General features: G+C 34.7%; 4 protein-coding genes across 5 annotated transcripts; 3 read left to right on the forward strand and 1 right to left on the reverse strand.

Annotated features, from left to right (window-relative positions):
• Positions 1-419: 419 nt before the first annotated feature.
• LOC141678151 (DNA replication licensing factor MCM2) lies at positions 420-7,427 on the forward strand. The gene is made up of 17 exons (XM_074484401.1): positions 420-766; positions 861-1,057; positions 1,829-2,010; positions 2,138-2,327; positions 2,473-2,692; positions 2,774-2,981; positions 3,066-3,200; positions 3,288-3,479; positions 3,633-3,805; positions 3,888-4,076; positions 4,163-4,279; positions 4,536-4,620; positions 4,702-4,854; positions 5,016-5,141; positions 5,237-5,419; positions 6,885-7,046; positions 7,125-7,427. Exons 1-17 carry the CDS (start codon positions 507-509, stop codon positions 7,239-7,241), a joined length of 2,889 nt encoding a protein of 962 aa, XP_074340502.1. The 5' UTR covers positions 420-506; the 3' UTR covers positions 7,242-7,427.
• Positions 7,428-7,620: 193 nt separating this feature from the next.
• LOC141680951 (uncharacterized) lies at positions 7,621-8,627 on the reverse strand. The gene is made up of 4 exons (XM_074487025.1): positions 8,624-8,627; positions 8,255-8,550; positions 8,090-8,205; positions 7,621-7,972 (listed from the first exon to the last, which is right to left on the reverse strand). The coding sequence occupies exons 1-4, from the start codon at positions 8,625-8,627 to the stop codon at positions 7,720-7,722; spliced, it is 669 nt and encodes a 222-aa protein (XP_074343126.1). The 3' UTR covers positions 7,621-7,719.
• Positions 8,628-9,525: 898 nt separating this feature from the next.
• LOC141678439 (uncharacterized) lies at positions 9,526-12,556 on the forward strand. Its single transcript, XM_074484758.1, has 2 exons — positions 9,526-9,902; positions 11,971-12,556. The coding sequence occupies exons 1-2, from the start codon at positions 9,577-9,579 to the stop codon at positions 12,401-12,403; spliced, it is 759 nt and encodes a 252-aa protein (XP_074340859.1). The 5' UTR covers positions 9,526-9,576; the 3' UTR covers positions 12,404-12,556.
• A 2,186-nt stretch (positions 12,557-14,742) lies between these two features.
• Positions 14,743-25,188, forward strand: LOC141677293 (calmodulin-binding transcription activator 4-like). 2 transcript variants are annotated; one of them, XM_074483153.1, is made up of 13 exons: positions 14,743-14,989; positions 15,446-15,577; positions 15,669-15,784; positions 16,169-16,257; positions 16,441-16,486; positions 18,764-19,211; positions 20,405-20,553; positions 20,812-20,902; positions 20,989-21,218; positions 21,841-22,523; positions 23,211-23,808; positions 24,353-24,640; positions 24,861-25,188. In XM_074483153.1, the coding sequence occupies exons 1-13, from the start codon at positions 14,971-14,973 to the stop codon at positions 24,942-24,944; spliced, it is 2,973 nt and encodes a 990-aa protein (XP_074339254.1). In that variant the 5' UTR covers positions 14,743-14,970; the 3' UTR covers positions 24,945-25,188. The 2 variants fall into 2 exon arrangements, with proteins under 2 accessions (XP_074339254.1, XP_074339255.1); XM_074483154.1 differs by having other exon boundaries at positions 14,744-14,989; positions 15,452-15,577.
• Positions 25,189-25,262: the final 74 nt, after the last annotated feature.

Here is a 25,262-nt window from a genome sequence, read left to right on the forward strand (position 1 = left end):
GACCCGATAAAATACTTATGACGATTTTATGACATAACAATAAATATTATTTTCAAGAATGTTGTCTATAATTTCTTTTAAACTCTCGCGGATAACATTTATTTTATATAAATTTATATAAATTGTAATTTTATTTTATATCAAAAACTCTCTATAAATTTACCGATTAAATGATATCTCTATAAATTAATAAAATTTTTCAATCCGGCCCGTATTAATTTACAAAGGTTTCAATGTATTAGCATATGTATGTACTCCGTGGCGGTTTATAGGTGAAGTATTCATTAGATAAAAGCCCGTACAAGGTAATACATGGGCTGGCCCAGTTGGTCCAAATTCACTTGAGCCCAGAAGGAAGTGGCGCCAAATGTTCCCGCCAGAAACACGGAAAAAAGGGGGAAAGAAATAGTGTTTTCAACCTAGCCTCCCAATCCAAATATCAGATATCAAGAAGAGAAGGCATATCGAGAGAGATAGAGAGAGAGAGAGAGAGAGAGGAGAGAGAGATGGCTAGATCAAATCAATCATCGTCTTCCGATGAAGAAGGAAATGTGAATGGTAACAGTGTAAGTAATCAGCCGTCAACGCCAAATTCACCAACATCTGCGGGGTTTAACACTGACCAGCTTCCATTTAATAGTACCTCCGATGTTTACTCTGAGGAAGAAGAGGAAGCTGCTGTCGATCCTCGTATTATACGAGATGAAGAACCCGAAGACGAAGAAGAAGAAGAAGGAGAGGATCTATTCAACGACAATTACATGGAGTTAGTCACCTCCCCCTTTTAATCTCTACATTTTTTAGACATTTCCTCAATATTTCAATAATCAATTTTGATGTTATGTGTCAATTATGTATAGCGATTATCGGAGAATGGAGGAGCACGATCAGTATGAATCACTGGGGCTTGATGAATCCCTCGAAGACGAGAGAGATCTGGATCAGATTATGGCTGACCGTAGGGCTGCTGAGGTTGAGCTTGAGGCTAGAGATGCTGCCACCACTGCCCCGCCCACTCTTTCTCACCGCAAGCTTCCTCACCTTCTCCATGACCAAGGTCCTCTTCCTCCTATATTCTTATTAACTACCCTTTCTATGCCCTATGTATATCCCCACACGTGTAATTGCGATAATATATTATCACCATCATCCTTTTGCTTCAACAACTTACAATTTAAATCTACGATAATTACCATTCTTTGTATCATTTTTTAGTGCTTAGTTTACTTTCAATTTATTTAGTGTGCCAGATCTCTTTACTCAAACTGTTTTTACTAAACATTTACATCTGTTTGTACCCTTCTCGTTTTGGTTTAAAATTATAATGTCCGTGCTCTAGAATTTGTTCTAGCTAATTTATACCTGCAATTCTACAATCATAATTTCTTCACCGGTTTATGTTTCTCTGTGCTGAAGTTTAGAAGTGCCTGATCAACTAATTACATAATGCTTAACCTGATTTATTTAGCTTCAAATTACAAAGTAATTATTAGATTGCTACAATTGATTATTTGCACAGAGTGTTGTAAAAATTTTCCTCACTTTGAAAGTACAATTTCAAAAACTCGTAATAAATGGATCATTATGTACTTTTCAATTTTGCATATCAGTAACATCATTTCTTTAAATATGAAAATGATGGTTGATGGCTTGATTTCAACACAATGTTTTTTCCTGAAAAAAAGGAATTCCTACAACTGAAGGTATTAGTTTACTTCCTCTGATGACTAACATGCTGATACTGACTAGTCATATTCTTTTATATGATAAATGAGTAGAGAAAATTTGACTTACTAGAATAGTTTAATGTTCTTAATGTTGGTTGCAGATACTGATGAGGACAACTTTAGGCCTCCCAAAAGAACTAGAGCTGATTTCAAACCTCCACCTACTACTCCTAGAAGCTTTGATGACACTGATGCGATGCACAGTTCACCAGGTAGATCACAATGGGGTAACTCTAGAGAGGATGTGCACATGACTGATCAGACCGATGATGATCCTTATGAGGTGCCCAAGTTTTTCTTCATCTCTTGGCTTCAAAAATTTGTTGGACATGAACTTTTAAAGATTGTAAAAAAGTTTGTAAAATCACATCATAGGTCACTTACATGAAAATATATGGATTTTTGTGCAGGATGAAGACAATGATGAAGGTGAGTTTGAAATGTACCGTGTTCAGGGAACACTCAGGGAGTGGGTTACAAGGGATGAAGTGCGTCGCTTCATAGGAAAAAAATTCAAGGAATTTATACTGACTTATGCGAACCCCAAAAATGAAAACACCGAGTTAGAATATCTTCAGCAAATCAATGAAATGGTATCAGGTATTGTTTCTCTTCCATTCAATCACCAAATTTACTATAAGATTATCCATCTTGAGGCAGAATCATCCCCTTTTAAGTTAATGCCCTAATCATTCCTTGCTAGTTTCTATGTTTTTGAATTTAATACATGTAACTGTAAATGCAGTTAACAAGTGTAGCCTTGAGATTGACTATAAGCAGTTCATCTATATACACCCAAATATTGCCATATGGCTTGCAGACGCACCCCAATCTGTCCTTGAGGTTATGGAAGAAGTTGCTAATAAAGTTGTTTTTGAGTTGCATCCTAACTACAAGCAAATTCACCAGAAAATTTATGTCCGCATCACCAACTTACCTGTGTATGATCAGATACGCAACATAAGGTAGTCATATAACATTTATAACTGGAGGTTGCTTTAGAATGCACTTGTATTGAAGTGCTAATTTTTGTCTTAATTTCCTAGGCAAATACATTTGAACACCATGATCCGTATTGGTGGAGTTGTAACGAGGCGGTCTGGAGTGTTTCCCCAATTGCAGCAAGTGAAGTATGATTGCAACAAGTGTGGAATGGTTTTGGGCCCATTTTTTCAAAATTCATATGCAGAAGTGAAAGTTGGTTCTTGCCCTGAGTGCCAATCAAAAGGACCATTTACCATTAACATCGAGCAGGTACAGTTGTTATTATACTTCTATTGTAGTCAAAACTACCAACAATGAAATACTGATGTGTTAATATTCGGTGGTTTACTGCAGACATTGTACAGGAATTATCAGAAACTTACTCTGCAAGAGAGTCCGGGAATTGTGCCAGCTGGTCGGCTTCCGAGATACAAAGAAGTGATATTGCTGAATGATCTGATAGATTGTGCCCGGCCTGGGGAAGAGATCGTACAGCTCTCACTTTCTCTTTGTATGCTAATCTAAAAACTAAAAAGTAATCACAGGAGTATAATATCTATTTTTCTTTTCTTCCAGGAGGTCACAGGCATTTACACAAACAACTTTGACTTGTCTTTAAATACAAAAAATGGATTTCCTGTCTTTGCCACAGTGATTGAAGCCAACTATGTTACTAAGAAGCAAGATCTGTTCTCAGCTTATAAACTCACCCAGGAGGACAAAGAAGAAATTGAAAATTTGTCTAAAGATCCCAGGATAGGAGAAAGGGTAATATTTCTATTTTGCTTTTGTTTTTTTTTATTTGTGTTTTCATTTTCTTCCTTTTAATGAGCTTACTACTAGGAATCTCTTGACTGGAATCAGATTATAAATTGCTCTTCAGAATACAACTGTATAGATGCTTTTATATTATTTTTTCAGATAATCAAATCTGTGGCCCCTTCCATATATGGTCACGAGGATATAAAAACTGCAATAGCTCTTGCAATGTTTGGAGGTCAGGAAAAAAATGTTGAAGGGAAACACCGTCTGAGAGGAGATATAAATGTTCTCTTGCTAGGTGATCCAGGCACGGCCAAATCACAGTTCCTCAAGTAAGAGGTCCAAACTTGTGGATAATTGATTCTTATAACAATTATATTAAAATTAACCTTTTAAAATAATAATCCTTGCAAGGTATGTTGAAAAGACTGGACAGAGGGCTGTTTACACAACAGGGAAAGGAGCATCTGCCGTTGGGCTCACAGCTGCAGTTCACAAGGATCCGGTCACAAGGGAATGGACGCTTGAAGGAGGGGCACTTGTTTTGGCAGATAAAGGAATCTGTCTTATTGATGAATTTGACAAAATGAATGATCAGGACAGGCAAGTTGGCAATATACACATACATTTGTTCATCGGGCCATCTAACTTTTTGCATTCTCACAAATCTGTTTTTTAAATTTTGTCAGAGTAAGTATCCATGAAGCAATGGAACAGCAAAGTATTAGCATATCGAAGGCAGGGATTGTCACTTCTCTTCAAGCTCGATGTTCAGTGATTGCTGCTGCAAATCCTATTGGAGGAAGGTGAGGAGATACTATATAATAGAATAAATACAACAAAGCTTAATCACAAAAAAAATGTTTGAAGTTGAACTCAAGACATTGCTCAGAGTTTTGTTTTGTTTAGTACTTTTATCAGAGTTTACTAGCAAGAACTTGATGTTAGATTTGATGGTTCTGTTAAATTTGAAAAAATCATAGGTTGTTTCCAGTTTTAAACTACAGTGCTACTCTTCTTTTCACTTGTTTTTTATAACCAGTTACCAATATTTTCTTGCAGATACGATTCCTCCAAGAATTTCTCACAAAATGTGGAATTGACTGACCCAATTGTTTCTCGTTTTGATATTTTATGCGTTGTCAAGGTAATTTCAAAGATGAGATACTTGCTTTAAGATTTCATTATTATATTATATCGTTAATTGGGAATGAATGGTTTATTGCAGGATGTGGTTGATCCAGTCATAGATGAAATGCTTGCGAAGTTTGTAGTTGATAGTCACTTTAAGTCGCAAGCGAAGGGTGCTCATTTTGGCGACAATCCCCTTGGTCATTCCCAGGAAGATGCTGAAGCCTCTGCCATGACAGATGATCCTGAGGTTTAAAACTGTGTTCGGTTTCACACCTATATACATATACTTGACTGTAGTACTCACTTGCAAATACTTGATTGTAGTACTTTCCTGGAACTTGATACAGTTCTTGACAATACCTAAATGTAGTAGTTTATCAGAACTTGATTCCTCCTTTGTAATGCTAGATAATCCCTCAAGACATGCTGAAAAAGTACATAACTTTTGCCAAGTTAAACGTCTTCCCGAGGTTGCATGATGCTGATCTAGACAAACTCACTCAAGTTTATGCAGAATTGCGGAGAGAATCTTCTGTGAGTGTTCCTCAACATATTAATATTTTAATTTAGTAATTTAGCTTTTGGAAATGCTTTTATATGATATTTCAACTTTTTATTTGACTATAAAGAATGGACAAGGCGTTCCTATAGCAGTGAGGCACATAGAATCGATGATACGGATGTCTGAAGCACATGCTAGGATGCACCTTAGACAACATGTAACTCAAGAAGATGTCGATATGGCAATTCGTGTCCTGCTTGACTCCTTTATCTCAACCCAAAAGTTTGGGGTGCAGAAAGCACTGCAGAAGGTAATAACAGATGCTCCACATTAATATCTTTAAAAGTTCCATGCATGAGATATACTGGTATGATTTTGGTAGTGGTGTCAGTAGTGCCCCATCTGTCTTGTAAATAAAAAGACCAAAGATAATGTAAATCAGGAATGTTTAGACTTTTATACACTAATTTAGAGTAATGTAAATTCTCTTAACAGAGGAAGCATATCCCTTGTCACTTTTTGTAACCTAGGCCATGTTTGTTTCATGGGATTATAATCCCGGGATAATAATCCGGGAATAACTAATCCCATCAAAATTAGTCCTATGAATTAAATAATCCTATCCTAAGTTTGTTTGGAGGGATTAACGGTAGAATTGGAATATAATCCTTTTAAACTATATCCTATGTTTGTTTTGAGGGATAGTACTTGGGATTGGAATATAGTCATTTAAATTTTCCAATCCTATGTTTCACATGGGATAACAATGAGGGGATTATAATCTTTTAAAAAATGACTTGTAGGAGGGGATAAAACAATACTTCCTTCCACCAAGTATTAGGGCCATGTTTGTTTCGTGGGATTATAATCCCGGGTTAATAATTCGGGGATAACTAATCCCATCAAAATTAGTCATATGGATTAAATAATCATATTTTAAGTTTGTTTGGAAGGATTAAGTGTAGGATTAGAATATAATCCTTTAAAATTTTATCCTATGTTTGTTTTGTGGGATAGTACTTGAGATTGAAATATATCCTTTAAATTTTCCAATCCTATGTTTGTTTCATATGGGATAACAAAGAGGGGGATTATAATCTTTTAAAAAATGACTTGTAGGAGGGGATAAAATAATACCTCCTCCCACCAAGCATTAGATGGGATTATAGTCCAATCCTCTTCTTCAACAAAACAAACATGGGATAGGATAATTTAAAGGATTATAATCCTTGGATAACTCTTCACTAATTCTTTACAAAACAAACATGGGATTGGAAAATTTAAAGGATTATAATCCTATCTCCTGCTTAATACCATTAAACAAGCATGGCCCTAGAGGGGATTATAATCTTATCCTTTGCTCCAACAAAACAAACATATTCCAGGATAGTTCTTTTTACAACCTTTCAACGCATCAGGGTTTTTTGTGTTGTTGTAGATAAAAGAGTAGTAATTTATATATTGTTCAGACTTTTTTTGTTTTTTTAATTTTTATATAGGTGTTTATGGTACTGTCCGAGTTGTTATTTGTAGTTTATAAATATTCTTGCCTTTTAGTCTTTGTAAGCAGAAACTGTCTTTCTTTATACATTGATGTTGTTATAATGATTCCTTAATCGAAGTTCTCTATATGGCTACATGTATTGTCTTAATCCCACATACCAATTGTTTAGATGATTTTTCTTTAAGTTTTTGTATGCTGTCAGATTTTGTAACATTTTTTAAAGTTTCAACTTGTAAATAGCTGATATTAAAGAATTGGATTTTTGGTGTAGAGTTTCAAAAAGTATATGACATTCAAGAGAGATTTCAATGGCATTATCTTGCATCTTCTCCGACAACTTGTGAAGGATGCACTGCATTTTGAAGAAATCGTATCTGGCTCTACAACGGATCTTACCCATGTTGATGTGAAGATTGAGGAATTACAAAGCAAGGTAAATTTCAATTGTTTGCTTTTATTTCCACTTTCCAGCAGCAGGTAATGCAGAGTTTGACATCATCTTGTGGTGCAGGTACAAGATTATGGTATTACGGATCTTAAAGCATTCTTCACATCCAACGAGTTCACTAGAGCCAACTTTGAGTTGGATGAAGAAGAGAAACTGATCCGCCACCGCCTTGCAAGATGATAGGCAATTGGACTGCAAAGTGCAAGCCTTCTGCATTGTTTCAGCAAAACCTAGCTGGTCTTCAGATAGTTGAATATATATTGTTCAAGAAGCTATTTTAGATGTCAAAATCTCAGTCAAAGGTTTAAGGGGAAAATACTAATTCTACTATGATTTCTATAATGAATGAATTGTCATTTCGGAGCTTCTTTCTGTTCGATTGTTCAACAGATTTTTTAGAATTATTCCGGGTTATTATATTTAAAATGCTTTCAGTCCCATTGCCTCTTTTCTGAATCTGCCTGGTGCATTATTCACGTATCTATAATCTCTGAGACTCAATTTGCGAAGTAAGCTTTTACATAGATTTAAGCTTGACAGGGGGAGACAATGGCAGTAGTTGTAACTTAGGGTGGTGCCAACTCAATTTCTTCTTGTTTTTCATCGTGTATGGTGGTATAGTCCGACTGCATGATTTATTTCTAGTGCCTGTCATTATTCACAGGAGTAACACCCCTACCACCACTACTAATATTGTTGCTAGCCCTGCATCTCCACTAATCCGAAATGAAGCAGCAACCAAGAGTAGTGCCACCCTCTTACGGTTGCAACAATTCTTAGTCTCACTGCTATGAGTCTCTCTTATAATCTTCAGCTTTGGCTTCGAAGGTCTACTACGCTTCACCAACACAAGCTGCTTGTATTCTTTCCACAATTCAGGTGTCGTGCAAAGTTGACGACTAATATTGTTTTAAAATAACGAGTTCACTTCATCATCATCACCATCACCATCACCATCAATCTTGTAATCACTTTCTTTAACCCAATTGTTATTACTTGGATTTTTAATAAAATTCTTCTCCACCAACATCATCTTCTTCCTTTTCTCATCTTCTTTGGCTGCAGCCTCCATCAGTCTGAAAATAAACTCTTCCCTCACTCGTATTTTGAGGAATCCAGAATCTGTTTTCTGCATCTCAAACAGCTGACAATTGGACAAAGAGGGTACTGTGTTTATATTACTAGTCTTGGACAGCAGCAGCAAAGGAGGTTATAGTAACAAAGGTTAATGCGGAGTCGAAGAAATGAATGGGAAGGAGGAAGTAGTAGTGACCCAACTGAAGCTCATCATCTTCTGAGAGTGCTGAGATCTTCTTGCCTATATACAATGACTCTGAGATGCAAATCTTGTGATATGGAAACTCAAACACAAGCGCAGATACATTTATGGGCCGATCATACATCATTACTCTTCCATCCGATTTTACTACCCTTGATAATTGCGTTGGATTCCATCTGTTGGGTTGGTGCTGGATTGGATATGAAGCCGCTGCCACACATGTAGTTGCCGATCAAGTATGACCAGGGTATCACCGGGAACTTATTCATTCCCCTTCATTTACCCATCCTAAAGTAATTTACACTCCCCGTAGCATATATATATCGGGCCCTGTTCCTCGACAGTAGATACACCTGGGTTCAATTCGTATAAAATTCAGATTTTTAAAATTTAATAAACACATGGGAATATTTATTATCACATGAATAAATTGACTATTAATAAATTTGGTCATTTACGAACCTCAATTTAATATATACAGATTGATTTTCAGTCGGGTATCCCATATTTATTTTAATCATTCCGAACCCATATTAATATTTTATTGATTATTTTTAAAATTTCAAACCTAACATGAATCGGTCGGGCAGCTTATAGATGATTAATTGCGAATTAATAAGTTAAGTCATGAATTTTTGGAACACTGTTTTTGAGTTGTATAATAACTTATATTCGATATATATGATATACTATACTTAGATACAATATAAAAACAGAAAATGAGTTTAAAATAAAATAAATAGTGATTACAGATATTAATAACAATAAAATAAAGCATCTAAATAATATCTTTTTCATATAAAAGTTTCATTCAATCAATGACTAAAAATATTTAGATTAAATATATTTTATTCGCCTAACGAATCTAACACATAATATAAGAAATGATTTTTCTCAACATCGTACTAGTTTACCATATTTTTTAATCTCAATTTAGATCATTAACGTAAACCAAATGACGTAAAATTAATATTAACATAATTGAGGTCCATAATTTTGATAACTAATAACTAACACGATTTTGTATTGTATGACCCATCTTTTGTATATTAACAAATTTGATAAAGAATATATTAATTTGTTAATATTTGAAAAATATAAGTATTTGAATGAAATTGCTTATTAGAATAATGAAAATGACCGGTGAAAAGTAAAAAATAAAATAGATAAAAGAGGCGAAAGACGAGGAAATGGGAAAAAGGGGTGGGCGGCGACTTGAATTGAAAAGAGGGGAGGATGGGGAAGAAGATGATGGCGGCGGGGGCGATGATAGTAGTGGGAGGAAGTGTATGGATGTTGAGAAATAGTGACAGTGATGGTGATAGTAGTAGTTTTATAAGTAAGGATTACATAATCAAGTTTATGAGTGAAATGAGAGATTGGATGGGCATTTGGGCGATCCCTGCTTATGTAGCTCTACATACTCTCACCCTCGCTTTGTGTCTCCCTTATGCTGTCTTCTTCGAGGCTGCTGCTTCTATTCTCTTTGGTTTTTTTACTGCCCTCCTTTGCGTCTTCTCTGCCAAGATCCTTGCTGCTTCTTTCTCCTTCTTTCTTGGCAGGTAACCCTAATTGCTTCTTCATCTTATATCTTAGATTACTCTCCCTTCTACTTGCTTTATTTATTTCTCAATTTTCAGACTACTTTACTCCTTTTTAGCACCGCAATCAAACACATCTGGAAACTGGTGGCCCTAAATGTCACTTGGGGGTTAAAAATGGTCATAAATGTCACTTCAAAACGGTACATCATGTAACGTTTCTGCAAAAGACCTAAAACGTTATTTCGTGTAACATTTTGGTACAAAACGCTATATGATGTACCGTTAGCGTTTTGAGCCAAAACGCTACTTCAACTAACGTTTTGCACATTATAAAAAAATTAAAAAAAAATAAAGTACCAAAACGGCACACTATGTACTCTTTTGCATTAAAGAAACCAAAAGTAAGACGAAGTACCGTTATGAAGTGACATTTTGGACTATTTAACACTCAGAAATGACATTTTGGACCATTTAACACTCAGAAATGATATTTTGGTCCATTATTCAAAAGTACTTGGAGACTCTTTTCTTATATTTCTTTTAGGAGCTTTTGTATTACGAGATCTTAGTGTACCTTTCTAGGTTAGGTCTGATCAATAAAAAGAAAAATAGAGCCACGGAGGTGAATAGAAAAATAAAGCAGTGAGAGGCAGGCATGTTACATATAGCAGGTGCCAAATAAATGAACAACACATTAACAGTAAGTGGCCACTATAATCAAACAAACTAAAAAGAATGAAGGAGCCATTCATTCTAAGGCCAAAGGCAATTAAGCAGGGTGTCTCTTTATCACAAACCTTGGAAGCATCAAAGGAGGTTATAATGACAAAGGGTAAGGGCGAGTCTAAGAAATCAATTAGGAGGAAGTAGTCATGACGAAACTTGTGAAAGTGCTGAGATCTTCTTGCCTATATACACGGACTCTGAGTTTCAAATCTTGTGATTTGGAAACCCGAACACAAGCGCAGATACATATATGGGTTGATCATACATCATTACTGTTTGACGCGGAGCATAAAATAATTAAATTACTTGCTAATTATTATTTAGTTATACATATGTCTGTAATTTATAATTATATGATCTAGTTAGGAACTAGATTATTGATTATAGTAGTAGAATAAAGCAAAGTATTTTTTCCTTTAATTAATTATGTCAGTACATATAGATAAGTATATAGTTTTCAGGTCTGTATAATTTTCTGTAGTCTTTCATACTGGGGTAGAGATGAATATGAATTGATTTTATTGGATAAATTCGAGGATATATTTGTGACTCCACCGATTCTCTGCGGTGATAGGTTATTTACCCCCTCTTTTACCATAATAATTGTGGTTGATGCCACCTGTTGTGCCGTTTCGAATATGAACCCGTTGCAGCACATGTGGTTTCCAATCCAGTACGGCCAGGGTATCGCATGGAACTTCTTAATACCCCTTAATATACCCATCTAAGTAATATAAACTTCCCGGTATATATTCTGAGGTTATCTACAATCTAGTGCATACAATATATGTTAATGCAAGCTACCAAGAGATTTAGGAGGTTTGAGTATAGATGAATCCTTCCTAGTGGTTGGGTAAGTACTAATATAAAGAAAAAGGACTTGTGTAGGTGCTCGAATTGTTAACAATCATTTCACTGATCACGAAATTTGGGAACAAATAACAAGAAAGAAATACATGCTTTCTAAGTTATACTTAAATATATATATAATTATTAGATTTCATATTTAAATATTGGGTTTTGGATAAATTAATTTGTTTGCCAATAGGTTAAAACTCAATTTACTTAAATGACTTTGGTTCTTTCAGAATTTAGGTTCGAGTTAATATAGACAGGGGTGTGCGTCCCACTTCGATTCTACCGGGGTATGCAAATTAGGCTAAATAAGTTGCAGAAAGCTTGTTTTGCTTTAGCAGTGACTTCTAAAATTTCAAATTAATTTGATGAAATGATCTATATGGGTTCTGGACGTATGGTGCCTAGTTCATATATAGTCTTAATGTTTAAGAAATGTGCTAAACAATTGGGTTCTTTTACCCCAATGGTTTGCTTTGACACTTTCTATCCTTTTCTATTCCAGGCTGGTTTTCAGGAGTTCTAGCTCAGCTACAAAATGGGTCCAAAGAAATCGATACTTCCACCTGCTTTCTAAAGGAGTTGAAAAAGATGGCTGGAAATTTGTTCTTCTTGCTCGTTTCTCACCCATTCCTTCCTATATTATAAATTATGCGTTGTCTGCTACTGAGATTGGATTTGTTGTGGATTTTCTGCTTCCTACAGTAGTTGGCTGCCTGCCTATGATATTGCAGAACACATCCATAGGCAGTCTAGCTAGTGCTGCTGTAGCTTCAGCTTCTGGAACTGAGAAACCAAAAGTTTGGTCATACATATTTCCTCTTCTCGGGATATCCTCAAGTATCCTCATCTCCTTGAGAATTAAAAGGTACAGCACCAACATCACCGCAGATGCTGAATCCTCTTCTGATGATGTGGTTGTTTCAAAATTGCAATAACCATGCAAGTATAACCCAAATGTTGCAGTTGAGAAATATCTCAAGAAGATCCGAAAAAATGGGTGGAACACATGTAATGTTTGTAATATCCAAAAATTTTAATCTTACAATAACGAATTATTATGCGGGGATCCTCAGTTTGTTGTTTGTGAACCACTTTTGTCGAGAATACATATGGACTGATAAGTGCACACCCAATTACTTGTACGAAGAAATGGCAGGCATCCGATACGCAGCTGTCTTCTTGGCACTTACATTTGGTCTCCGTCAACTATTTCTTTAGCATGTTACTCCCTCAGTCCCACTAGATTGGAATTCTCGTTTAAAGTATACTTCCATAATATATATATTTTTTTAAAAAAATCTGAAAAAAAGTTTCATGTTTAAACTTTTATTCAGATTTTTTTTAGAAAAACATAATAAAACTATACTTTATTGAAGTCTCGAAATACGTGTAAACAGTATACGTAAACAACTCACCGAGACGGAGAGAGTATATATCTAGAGTTTAAAGAAGCGCACAAATAATGATCAAGAACAAGAAGAAAGTAACAGAACTGTATACACGCATGGTTTTAAGTATGTTTACATCTCTGCCATGATAAGGATGATTACATAATGATTTAACTGAATTGAATTACAAAACTACTACTAGAGGTCTATTTGTAGGTCGACTTGACTTAACTAAAGAATTGACTATTATTGTAGTCCTACTCTGATGGAAACCTGCAATGCCCACTATCCACGTGACATTATTTTAAGCGTCAACAAAAGACTGCTTAATTATATCTTAGTTTAGTGTTCGTTTTGCTCCGCGGTGTTATTCTTTGTTTTCTTAATTTATAGACATACAAGCCTTATTAGCACTTTTTTTTATCGTGTCCGCAGCGGCTACTCTTCGGCTACGTACGGGATAAGCCTTATTAACATTACGAACAAGTTCCCAAATCTACTCTTGAGTTAAATTTTGAGAGAGATGTGCCAAAATTTTATCAATTTATATTTTTTGTTCAAATTTTCTTAGTACATTAATAATAATAATAATAATAATAATAATAATAATAATTTAAGAGACATGATAAGAAGATCGTTGAACTATATTATATTATCTTAAATAGTTAAGATTTAATGATGTACATAATATTTTGACAGAATGTGAGGTGATTGGTAAATATGCTCTAAAATTTTTGTAAAAAAATATCATATTAATATTGTTTAAATAGTGAAAATATAATTTAGACGGGAAGAGATTAACTCTTCCTAATATAAATAAAATAAATGATACGAAACGAATTGCCCGTCGATTCAAATTTGTCAATTTGCATTGAAGAGCATTTTATTTTCTGAATTGGATTATGCGTAAGTTTGATTTTAATTCGTAAATTGGAGTCTGAACTACAATCTTTTTCAGTATAATAAAATATTTTCTAAACCATTTTTATGATTAAAATATTCACGTTGCGTAATATACCTAAATTTACTAAAAATACCACTTTTTATGAAAAAAATTACAAAAATACGGACGCGGATTGCATATATGGTTGCATATAAAATTGAAACGGTTGTATATATTGTTGCATACGAGGTTAATTCATATTCTTACAAATATTTTCTGCAAGTTGGGTAATTATGCAAAAATCCCTAACTAAAACTATTGAACTCATAAATAAAATCATTTCGATTAACAAATTCATTCGATTTGAATTTCACGTAAATTATTTAAATAGTAACTTTTAAAAAATATTCAGCCTCGTCATAAAATATTCCATCAACTTGAATTACCATCGAAATTCAAAGTAATACAGAAGTGAATTATAAGTATCGAGATCGAGCTTGTACTACTTGGGGGAGATTAGGAGTTTAACTCTGTATTTGTACATGGTGGTGGTTCTAAATGTCATTTTGGAATTGAAAATGATCTTAAATATCACCTTAAAACGGTACATCGTGTAACGTTTATGTAAAATACCTAAAACGGTACTTCGTGTATCGTTTTGATATTTTGAATTTTTTTATGCGTAAAACGGTAAATAAAATAATGTTTTGGGATATGATGTACCGTTTTGAGTCAAAACCCTATATGATATACCGTTTTGAGTAAAAACGCTACTTCAACTAACTTTTTGCACATTATAAAAAAAATTAAAAAAAATAAAGTGTCAAAACAGAAGATAAAGTACCGTTATACAGTGACATTTCGGACCATTATTTTCAAAAATGACATTTCGGGTCATTTAATACTCAGAAATGACATTTTGGTTCATTGTTCACTTGCAGGCTGGTAGTTAATTAACAAAAAAATCTGGCCCCGAGCGAATAAGTGTGGGCGCTTGACATCATTTGCTTTTGTCCGCTTGCTTTTCCCTTCCTGGTAACAGAGTGTTCTGTTCTTCTCATAATAACAACAAATAATAAGAAGAACCCTAAGTATCAATCAATTTATTTAATTAAAAACACACCAGGATCAATTTAAATATTACTGAGGCCTCTTGATCTCTTTACTAGCTCAGTTGACCTCACACTGATATGCGCCATTTTCAACTTGTTTTTTCATTACAACTACAACTATGATGATGATCAACTCAGGTTTGTGCTTACTCCTTTCTTTATTTTTTCTTTTTAATTCTTCGATTTTGTTATATATATATATATATATGAATTGATATATGCTAATTTGATTTTGCTTAATTACTTGTCTGTATGCATGATTGAGTGAGATATTAGATTGTTTGTATTCACTGTTATTTAGCTGAATAATACACTTTAGGAGGAACTCTGCTAGTTTTTTCGTAGTGGCGTTGTTCGATATTTAATTGTTGCACGTTACACGGTTTAATTACTATTTCTATTAGTAATTTGGCTTGCTTTAGGTGTTTCGTTAGGCGGTTTAATTACACAGGAACAATGTGCACATATGTATTTTATGTAATTTAATGAATATGTCTGTGCCTTTTATGTTATTATGTGTGTGCTGATGCCTTTGCTTTTGGTTTTGTTTTGTTTCTGTGATAATTGTTTCGAGCATTTACATTCAATTTGAAGTTTCAGGTTATAACCTTAGTGAATTAGTACAAGAAGCTCAACACCGCTGGCTGAAGCCACCGGAAGTTCTGTTTATATTGAAGAATTACGAGGATACCCAGATTACTAATAAGCCCCTTCAAAAGCCACCTGGTACCCTCTTCTCCATTTCTTAGTCTTCAACTGAAACATTTCACCAGCTTCTTTAGCTAAAATTTATGGATGTTGCTTTTTGTGTCTCCAGCTGGATCGCTTTTTCTCTTTAACAAAAGGGTTCTTCGTTATTTTCGTAAAGATGGTCATAGTTGGCGTAGGAAGAAGGATGGGAGAACTGTTGGAGAAGCACACGAGCGTCTAAAGGTTCACTACACAGCTTATGTTTAATACTGTGATAAGCTATCTTAGGGTTTTACAAGCTTAAACAATTTCATATTGCTTTATTGTTTATCAAGAGAACATATTAATAATGCTAAATAAATGTCGTAATTTATTTTCATTGTACTCTATAAGTAACAACCTCATCTAAAATTTTGAAGTCTTACTTAAAAAATTTTGAAGGCTCATAAGACTAATTTTGTGCTACATGAAGTACCTCACACTCTAATGTGTAAATATATATGTAGTCTAAGCATTTGCAAGATTTTTTCTGTGCTTAAAAAAATTATGATAGTTTTTTTACTCTTTATTTGATGACTATTAATCTGGGAGATAGACATTTTACTGGTCATCTTATGTTTTGTCTAGGTTGGAAATGCTGAAGCTTTAAATTGTTATTATGCACATGGAGAGCTAAATTCTAATTTTCAGAGGCGTAGTTACTGGATGCTAGATCCGTGAGTAACTTATAACCATGGTTTTTTTACTTAAAAGTCTCGTACCACTTCTAAGATTTGTTATTATGGCCTTAAAATATTACCATTGTCTGGTTGTTATCTTCTACTAATGTAAAATTGGTATCCTTTATTTTCATTTTGTACAGATTCTTTTCTTTATTTTTCCTATTGATATGTTGGCAGGGCATATGAGCATATCGTTCTTGTTCATTACAGGGATACAACAGAGGTGAGAATTATTACGAAAACTGTTTCTATTAATGTCACTTCGCTGTCCATCTTAATTTGGTAATATTTGCAGTATGTATCAAAGTCACGTTATCTGTGCTGTTACCTAAATAATATTTTAAATTTTAACAGAGTTCACTATTATTCATTTGTTTTGAAGAATTTTCTTAAGCCCGCAAAAGCAAGGTCTTTTAGATGCATGCATGAGAGGCAGTGCAGCCTCAAATAATTGATGGAGTGAATTTATGGAAGCCATTGATAAATGTTATCCATAGACCTGACTCTTTTGAAAGCATTTGGCAACAACAAAGTCAATGTTGACATTTAGGGAAGTCCCTTTGACATCTTCAGGGAGAGACATGGGATCATTCACACTCTCTTGCATGTTTACCACTTCATCACTTTGTATTCGTTTAAAGACTGTTTAATTATTCAAATTAGATTTTATAATCATACTCCGAATGGCGAACAAGGTTGTTTGTATGCCCCTAAAACCAAAACAGTTATTTATATAGTAGCTAAATTTGAACCTTGGGTAATGTGAGATATATATGTAAGAAGCTAGGAAGCACCGACACTGATACGGCGACACGGGACACGGGACACGGGATACGGGGATTCGTCAATTATCAAAGTGTCCTGGATACGGGACACGGCAAAAAAAAGTAAAAAAAATATAAAAAATAAAAGATTTGTATATGTCAAATATGGATTCCTTGCCTAATGAAATGGCAGTCCAGAAGAATAAAACATTCTTGCAATTTCAGCAGTCAATTGTTCTCTGGCTTCATTATTAAAAGCTTCTCCAAAGCAGAACCACCTTCAGCCCTCCTCTTTCTTGTTTCCAATCCAGAGCCCAACATTGTAGAAGACAGAGAGACATAAAATTAGGGTTGATATAAGATGGTTTGGGCTTTTAAAAACTAATTTTGGGCTTTTTAAAGATGATTTTGGGCTTTTTTATATGGGCTGGGTCGGTGGGCCGTGTCGGTTGCATCTCGAACCCGTGTCGATCACCTTTTTCTATCGACACGCGTGTCGGACACGCACTCAGCCGTGCCGGTGCCGTGTCGCCGTGTCGGCCGTGTCGGCGGTGTCCGACACGCATACGGCATCCTTTTTGGAGTGTCGGTGCTTTCTAGGTAAGAAGGTATTATCTTGTTTACATGGCGTGGTGGGTTTGGTGAACATGATCGATGATAAATGATATTTTTGGTTGATAATTAGTGTCTAGAAAATATTATTCTTTCCTTGAATTGTGGCTAGACGTTAGGGCTATGAATATAAGCATTCAGTTTGATGCAGGAAGAAGTTAGTATATGGTTGAAAACAAGAATTAAAATTATCCCAGCAGAGAATAGGGAATATATACATAAATCCTTCGATTTATTAATTATTCATTAATATCTTAATTTTTATAATCTACTTAGTGTTTGATGATCATATCTCCTTATATAAGCGTTCTCCTTATATAAGCTTAAAAATGTATATTGGACAATTCGAAACTAACCCTAATAATTATGTAGATTCCAATATGAAAATTAATATTAAATATTAAATTTCTAATAGAATCTAAATTCCAGTATATTCCTAACATATGATACAAATACGTAATTACAAAGATGCTTGTACATAATACTAGCTTATATCCTCTGCAATTTCTTGTAATACGGTATTGTTTTATTTTTATGTAATAAGTTTAAATATACATGTACATATATGAAAAATCATATTTATTGTAACTTAAATTTCTAATATATTTCCACCACAAATAATATGTAATTTTATAGACTTTTGTTTTAAGTTAGAGTAATAATTATAAGAAAGTTATATTAAAAAGCCCATGTTTTCTACCTGGTACTTATGTATAATTTTTAATGTCCATAAAATCCTTAGTACCGACCAACGTACCAATAGTTTTTTTTAGTCCGGCTTTAATATAATAGTATAAACTAATACAAAATAATCATATATCAAAGTTTAGTTTTCCTGCTCCACATCACATAACCTTATCAGAAATTACTATATTCTTTTTTAGTGTATTAGTAGTAAACAACAAAACCACATATTGTTACTTGTTTCCATAATTGTGGGCACTTGCTTCTAAAATTTCCAGCTAGTATTTGAGCAGGCTGTGAATTGTGCATTTGCAGATTGACACCTATATTACAGTAAAAATGGTGCTTCTTTTCATTGGCTCTCTTACTAATATTATATATAGGATTTAGTAGCATTGCAAGAGCTTTAATCTGAATCATGAATATATTAAATTTTGTAGGTGAGACATCAAGGAGGATCCGTTTTACAGTCCTCTCCTCCTGGATCTTATTCTACTTTGAATCAGAGCCCCAGCTCATATACGACTCAGGTTCTTGGCACTACAACTGTTGCTCCAGAATCTCAAGAACAAACTCCAATTTTCTCTAACCCTGGTTCTGTGAATGGTAGTTGTCAGTTAGACCTTAAAAATGATATGGTAAATAGTTCCTATATAATAGAAAGAAATGAAGAGATGGATAGTTCATCAAAGGTTGAAATTAATCAGGCACTTAAAAGGCTCACACAGCAGCTAAGCTTAGAAGATGATTGCTCGGAAAAGAATGACTCATTCTATGATGATAATGGTGCCTCACATGATCCAGAATATAGTGTACGTAGTCAAAGTCCTATTATTTCTGATCGACTGCAAGATGATTCGGACAATCTTATGACACAGCTATTTTCAGGTTTGTGTTGTCCATCTGGTGCTTAGTATTATGGAAACTTTTAAGTGTTTGCTTTTCTTTTTGCGAAGTAAGGTTACCATAAATGTAGCTGTAGTTGATTCTTAAAATTATTGAAGCGGCAAATATGTTTTCTTGGCTATATCTATATGCTTCTTTCACAAACATCTTTAGTAGCTTTGAAAAATTGGATATAAGAACTATAATGTCATGTATGCATTATGATTGGCTAATAATTCATTGATGAGCTCTGTAAAGTCTTAAGATGAGTGATGAATTTGTGAAATACGTGCTAAGCTGCCAACTGTATTGCTATGTACAAATCTGAACATTCTATTAGTCATAAAGTGTTTTTGATAGACTCCTGTAAATGAATTGTACTATCTACTGCTGTGCGTAACCTACAAACCTCTATCTATGTTAGAGCAGGAAAGAAATATAAACACTAAGCTGTGCACATGTGAGCAGTGGTAGATTCTGGATCTGGAGTACAAACTCATGGGGTCCATAAGTTGAAGTTTGACCCAATTTCTTTCTATTAGAGTATTAGTTGAGTTCTCTTGGTAGCAGGCAAATGTTTAAAATTTAGCATTTGGAGCATGGTAAAATATAAAACTTGTTTCTACATAGTATAAATTAAAAAGAATTGATGGGGTCCATAGCCCCCATGCAAATTCGCCCTTGCATGGGAGTGTATGGGATGGAAGTCCTGGCAAATTACACTTTGCGTAATGAAATCTACAACTTTGTATTATAAGGTACAACTTTTAAAGGAATTTAAATTCTTTGCAAGAAGTTTTTGGTTTAGTAAATTGCCCGAAATGTTTGTCCAGAGATGCATCTGTAAGTTAGCACCTATACATAGCCACAGTTTTTGATAAATTTTTTTAGCTAATCCTAATATATATGATGTTTTAACTTACACTTATCTAAATTCTGAAGTATGGAATATTGACTTATATTTGAGACCCATTACTGGTTTTGATTAATTTGGAGATGGTACCTTCAGTTTTGCAGAATGATTATGGGGATTAAACTTATATATCTTGTAACCTTTTTTCTCCCTGGCGTGGTTGTGGATTGAAAAAGATCTTGTGTTGGATTCTTTATATTGTTCTCTTTTTCTACTGCTACCTTGTTGGTCAGTGTATATATATAATAATGAAGCAAAAGATCTGATGGGTACTCCTCTGAAGGTGATGGCCAAGAACACTGTAGGCCACCATTGGAGGATGACTTTTCATATAACGAAGAAAATGCGATTTGGAATGATTTGCTAGGCTACTATGATAATTCAGCATCGGCTGGGTCACAAGGCAAACATCTGCACACACGAAATGAGAATGTAAGTCAGCTCTAATTGTATCGCTCCCCATCACCTTAAATATTTATCATCGACAGAAAGCTGCAATATTATGATTATGTAGTACCTGTTTATTCTTTATATATGGAAGCACATGCCTTTCTCTCTTCAATATCTTATATTGATTCTGTTCTAGTTTATTATCATTATACCTATAGTAAAGAATGCCTTGCTTGATTGACCCTCACCCAATCAAGCTCAATTTTCTTGGTCATCATAATATGTGTATTCTTTCAACAGGAAGTATATCTTTCTCCACCAACAACAAAGCCAGTTGAAGAGGAGGAAAACTCTCAATGGGCAGATTTTACTGTATACGATACTCTTAGCTGTAATGCATCTCAAGAGTCAAATCCTGCTAAAATATCTGAGATTTACTAAACTTAGGAATTCTAAATACTTAAAATTTTGTTGCAGTGCCAACTTCTATGATGCTTCCGGAAGAAGCTGAATATTTCAAAGTTGCTTCATATTCTCCTTCAATGGATGTCTACGGGATCAACTCTGATAATTTTACAACAGTATTTGAACAAGTTCAGACAGAAATGCCTCTTCAAGAAACTCCAAGTTTGACTGTCTCTCAAAAGCAGCTAGTTACTATTCTTGAAATATCACCTGAATGGGGTTATGCTCACGAGGCTACCAAGGTATCTTTGTTCTTTTTTATTTTTTATTTTGTGGTCAATTTATTACATTAGTGTGAATGATACACAATAGCATAAGAAATAACCATTAGCCCCCTGCTTACTGATTGAATTTGTTGATGTTTATAAAATATCGTTGTATGGGGTTATGCCCATAAGCCATGAGGATATCAAGGTATCTGGCCTTTTTATATTTTATGTAATCAATCCCATTCTTTACAGAATAGCATAAATCATTTTGTTATTAGGCACTGTTGATCATAAATAAATGATAGGCGTTAATATTAGTCACCTGATCACATTCTGATAAAAAAACTGTGATAAATGCATGCACAATCATTTATAATTTATTCGTTTTCCTTTTAAAACATCAGGTTTTGTACTCGTAAAATCCTTTTGCCGAATATCTTTTTAATTTTGGGGTTGATTTACCAATCATGTTCTTAAGTGCTACTCGAATGTAATTGCTCATCTAAAATAGAGTATCTTTTATTTTAAACTAAGTACTATAGTCTGTCATTTCCATTTCAAAATTACCTTTATTATTTTTTGTTAAAATTTTTGCGTTAAGTAGTTGCTACGTGGAATTTTAAATTCAAATTCACATCCAAGTGCCTATTTGCAGGTTGTTGTTATTGGATCATTTTTGTGTGATCCATCAGATCATGTGTGGACCTGTATGTTTGGTGAAATTGAAGTTCCTATTGAGATTATTAGAGATGGTGTTATTCGTTGTCATGCCCCACCTAGCGTTCCCGGAAAAGTTACGTTTTGTCTTACCTCCAGCAATCGAGAATCTTGTAGTGAAGTCAGGGAGTTTGAGTACCGTGAATGTCTTGGTAATTTGCCTCACAGTACACTGCTTGAAGCAGAAGCAAGCAAGGATTCAGAAGAACTTCTTTTACTTGTCAGATTCGTGCAGATGCTTCAATTTGATCACTTAATATCTAAAAGGGAAATCTCTAAATCAGGAATTGATTTGTTAGGCAAAGCCAAAGCTAATGAAGATTCGTGGGCCCGGGTTATAGGGTCCCTTTTGGCTGGTAGTTGGACTTCTTCCGGCATAACAAGTTGGCTTCTTCAGGAACTTCTGAAAGACAAGTTGCAACAATGGCTTTCTTCTAGACTGCAGGAAGCAACTGACCTGCAAAGGTATTCTTTTTCAAAGAAGGAGCAAGGTATAATACACATGATTGCGGGAATGGGCTATGAATGGGCATTAAAACCAATACTGAATTCTGGAGTGAATGTCAATTTTCGCGACATAAATGGTTTTACCGCTCTCCACTGGGCTGCACGTTTTGGAAGGTATATGTTGCTTTTCCCCTGACATGTGGTTGATGCTCTTTTTTTCCCTTCTGTTACTCCCTTTGGTCATATGTGAAAAAAAAACTATTCACCCTTGTCTTTGAAAAGCAGTACTGCAGTGCTTTTGAAAGACGAGGAACCTATTAGAGTAGCTAGGGATAAAGGATTGGGCCAACTGACTTGGGTGTGATCTTGATAATTATTAGACCCATTAAAGTGTTAATTGATTTTTTTAATTAAAAAAATATGATCAAATTCATCAAATCCTAAATCATATCAAAATTATTTTAGCTTTAAGAAATTAGTTTGTCAAAATAAAAAGTTAAATATAGTATTAAGTACCAAATTGATTTAAAATTACAGATTCGATTAAAAAAAGCTGCTTGATAATCCACTGCTAGTTACATTTGATGTGTTTTAGAACATTGTTTGAATCGTGATAAGTAGATACTACTAAATTAAAACTCGCGGGCTTCATACTGTTACATCAAATTGAACATTCAGTCCCGTATTATTCTTCAGTCACCTCATTGCCCACAGACGCCTTCTTGTCCGTTCGTTGAAAGTCTGGTTTAACTTTGGCAAGTAATTGTATGAACTAAGGCACAAAACGGACGAATCAACTTGCATGGTCAATGCTAGTTCTGTGTAATAAGTCTGAACTCTGAAATGCTGTTTCTGTATTAGGGAGAAAATGGTGGCTGCTCTCATAGCGTCTGGTGCCTCAGCTGAGGCCGTTACAGATCCTAGCAAACAAGCTCCAACTGGTAAAACAGCAGCATCCATTGCTGCTGAATATGGACACATGGGAATTGCAGGTTATCTTTCAGAGGTGTCTCTAACAAGCCATCTTTCATCCCTCACTCTAGAAGAAAGCGAATTGTCCAAAAACTCAGCTAGTTTAGAAGCAGAAAGAACTATAAACAGCATCTCTGAAATAAGTCCAATAACATCTGAGGATCAGCAGTCTTTAAAAGACTCCTTAGCTGCAGTACGAAATTCAGCTCAGGCTGCTGCACGCATTCAAGCTGCTTTTCGTGCCCATTCTTTCAGGAAGAGAAAACTGAAAGAAGCTGCCGCTGCTGCTTTTATGGCTAATGTTGATAGTCAAGATCAGTTCGATTTCCTCTCAAATGATGCTCAGAGCCTTTCAGCTGCATCGAAACTGCTTTTCCGCAATAGCCGTGATTACGATGCTGCTGCTTTATCTATACAGAAGAAATATCGTGGATGGAGAAGTCGTAGAGATTTCCTTGCGTTTCGCCAGAAAGTTGTGAAGATACAGGTAATCCAATAAATTATCGCTGACTGAAAATTTCACAGATTTTTTGAGCATCCTAATGTTCCTATGTCACAAACATGCTATAATATTAAATAAAATTTTAAGATGAAAATAAATGATCAGTTATTTGTTATTGGACTCCAGACTCCATGTACAAATCAATAACCAATATATTGTAATAAAGGGAATATTTTGAAAAATTTGACATATTAAAGACATTTTCAATATTCGATCAAGCTCCAATGGACCAAAACATCCAGCCTTTATATAGGAACTATGACTTCCAAAGTTGCACAATTTTGTAAGATTACCTTGGACTCTAGCAACATCGTGAAGTTGAGTGGATTGCTTTGTTTCAGGCGAACCTTCTAAATATACTTTCTGTAAATTGCTTTCTTAAAAGACATACTCTATGGAACTGGAAGTTATGTACTGTGTTTTCAGTGACGTTACTTTTGTTTTCTGGTGTCCACATGAAACCTGATTGACGGTGGTTATTTGCATAATATGTTATATTATTTCCCTTACAAGAAGTTCTTTTTGGCAGGCTCATGTCAGAGGCCATCAGGTTCGGAAATATTATAAGGTAATCTGCTGGGCCGTTGGTGTTCTGGAAAAAGTTGTTCTAAGGTGGCGACGGGGAGGAGTTGGTCTTCGAGGATTTAGGAATGAATTAGAATCAATTGAAGATAAAGATGAAGACATTGTGACGGTGTTCCGTAAGCAAAAAATAGCAAGTATTGATGAAGCTGTGGCAAGGGTACTATCGATGGTCACATCCTCAGACGCACGACAACAATATCGCCGCATGCTTGACAAATACCGCCAAGCCAAGGTAATCCAAGTCCTGTATCCTTTGATTCATATGAGTTTCTATATGCCTGATTGATGAGTAGAGATCTGATGCAACTTAATCTCATACCATGCTTTAGTGAACTAAATAACATAGTTTTGTCATTCTTGTTGGTGTTAATGTGACAAAATCCAGTGTAGTTCTTTTAGCTATAATAATATAAGATGGTATTTATCTGTACTGACTAAATAAATAAATGCAGGCCGAACTTGGAGGTCGAGAAAATGAAGCAGCAGGGTCGACTTCTCTTGATATGTCCAACATGGAAAATGATGGTACATACTAGTCTGATGTAGATATGGTATTTCCCAGCATCTTTAGTTAGTGTTCAAACTCAATTTCTTTTAGGACACCTATGTTCTCAGCTTCAGGTTCTCTTTTGGTTGCCATTGAAAGAATGAAAGGCTGGTTTATATTTTGACATGTAAAGTTACATTTACCAACTGTACAGTTGTGTAGTGGTCAATACTTCAAGTAATAAACCATATGATAAGTATCTAGGATATTAATCTAGTATGATCTTTATTCAAGTGAGTGTAATTCTCCTCCGCTCAAACTTATTTAGACCTATGAACACTGGGAGAAAATTGGAAAAGTTGCAAAA

This window comes from Apium graveolens, chromosome 8 (assembly GCF_009905375.1).
Source record: "Apium graveolens cultivar Ventura chromosome 8, ASM990537v1, whole genome shotgun sequence".
NCBI classification, from domain to species: Eukaryota; Viridiplantae; Streptophyta; class Magnoliopsida; order Apiales; family Apiaceae; genus Apium; species Apium graveolens.

Bases quoted from the DNA above. Each gene is read 5' to 3' on its own strand.
- LOC141678151 (XM_074484401.1), top strand. From the start codon at position 507: ATGGCTAGATCAAATCAATCATCGTCTTCCGATGAAGAAGGAAATGTG. The intron at 4,621-4,701 runs GTAATTTCAAAG...GGTTTATTGCAG, and splicing joins ATATTTTATGCGTTGTCAAG to GATGTGGTTGATCCAGTCAT. The intron at 7,047-7,124 runs GTAAATTTCAAT...CTTGTGGTGCAG, and splicing joins TTGAGGAATTACAAAGCAAG to GTACAAGATTATGGTATTAC.
- LOC141677293 (XM_074483153.1), top strand. The intron at 16,487-18,763 runs GTGAGAATTATT...TAAATTTTGTAG, and splicing joins ATTACAGGGATACAACAGAG to GTGAGACATCAAGGAGGATC. The intron at 23,809-24,352 runs GTAATCCAATAA...TCTTTTTGGCAG, and splicing joins AGAAAGTTGTGAAGATACAG to GCTCATGTCAGAGGCCATCA.
- LOC141680951 (XM_074487025.1), bottom strand. The intron at 8,206-8,254 runs GTCCAAGACTAG...TCCAATTGTCAG, and splicing joins TAACCTCCTTTGCTGCTGCT to CTGTTTGAGATGCAGAAAAC. The intron at 7,973-8,089 runs GTTGGTGGAGAA...CTCGTTATTTTA, and splicing joins GAGAAAAGGAAGAAGATGAT to AAACAATATTAGTCGTCAAC.
- LOC141678439 (XM_074484758.1), top strand. From the start codon at position 9,577: ATGGGGAAGAAGATGATGGCGGCGGGGGCGATGATAGTAGTGGGAGGA. The intron at 9,903-11,970 runs GTAACCCTAATT...TTTCTATTCCAG, and splicing joins TTCTCCTTCTTTCTTGGCAG to GCTGGTTTTCAGGAGTTCTA.